The sequence below is a fragment of the Bipolaris zeicola genome, assembly GCF_000523435.1.
Source record: "Bipolaris zeicola 26-R-13 unplaced genomic scaffold scaffold_754, whole genome shotgun sequence".
Lineage (NCBI taxonomy): Eukaryota > Fungi > Ascomycota > Dothideomycetes > Pleosporales > Pleosporaceae > Bipolaris > Bipolaris zeicola.
The window spans coordinates 1-517 of NW_006912803.1; the positions used below are offsets into that span (position 1 = coordinate 1).

General features: G+C 46.8%; 1 protein-coding gene across 1 annotated transcript; it reads right to left on the minus strand.

Annotated features, from left to right (window-relative positions):
• Window positions 1-13: 13 nt before the first annotated feature.
• On the minus strand, window positions 14-237 carry COCCADRAFT_10590 (uncharacterized protein; the record flags this gene model as incomplete). The annotated part of the gene is made up of 2 exons (XM_007720875.1): window positions 14-40; window positions 100-237. The coding sequence occupies 2 exons, from the start codon at window positions 235-237 to the stop codon at window positions 14-16; spliced, it is 165 nt and encodes a 54-aa protein (XP_007719065.1).
• Between the last annotated feature and the right edge of the window lie 280 nt (window positions 238-517).

Here is a 517-nt window from a genome sequence, read left to right on the forward strand (position 1 = left end):
GCCTCTGAGTCTACTAGGAACAAGTAGAAGGCAGAGACCTCTACCTCTGAGTTCTATTAGAATAAGCAGCTACTTCCACCAATTTATCTTGACACAAACTTCTATCGTAGGTCCACCGGGAGTGACAGAGCCCTGCCAGCCAATCTCTCCAATAGGTAAGGGCGGTTGTAGGGAGGGAGGGACTGCCGCCGTCATTGCAGAAGCAATGAAGCTGAGAAAAATGGCAAAGTGTTGCATCTTGGCAAAGGCTACAAGATCGAATTCTGTCGGATCTGGAGACGATAGTGAAGTTCTTGTTAAACTGTTGTTTTGCTCAAAGGTAGAACAGACCCGTTATATGTGCGGACGAGTGCATGAACGATGGCCCAAGAGAGAATAGCCTAGCATACCAGCTGGAGAATAGAGTGTATTGAACATATATTTACGGATACACTATTCTCTTCCTGGCGCTCGCCCGACTATAAGGCAAGCAGCTCCGCAGATGGCAGCCTAGATGTTCCATAAACATTGATGATAT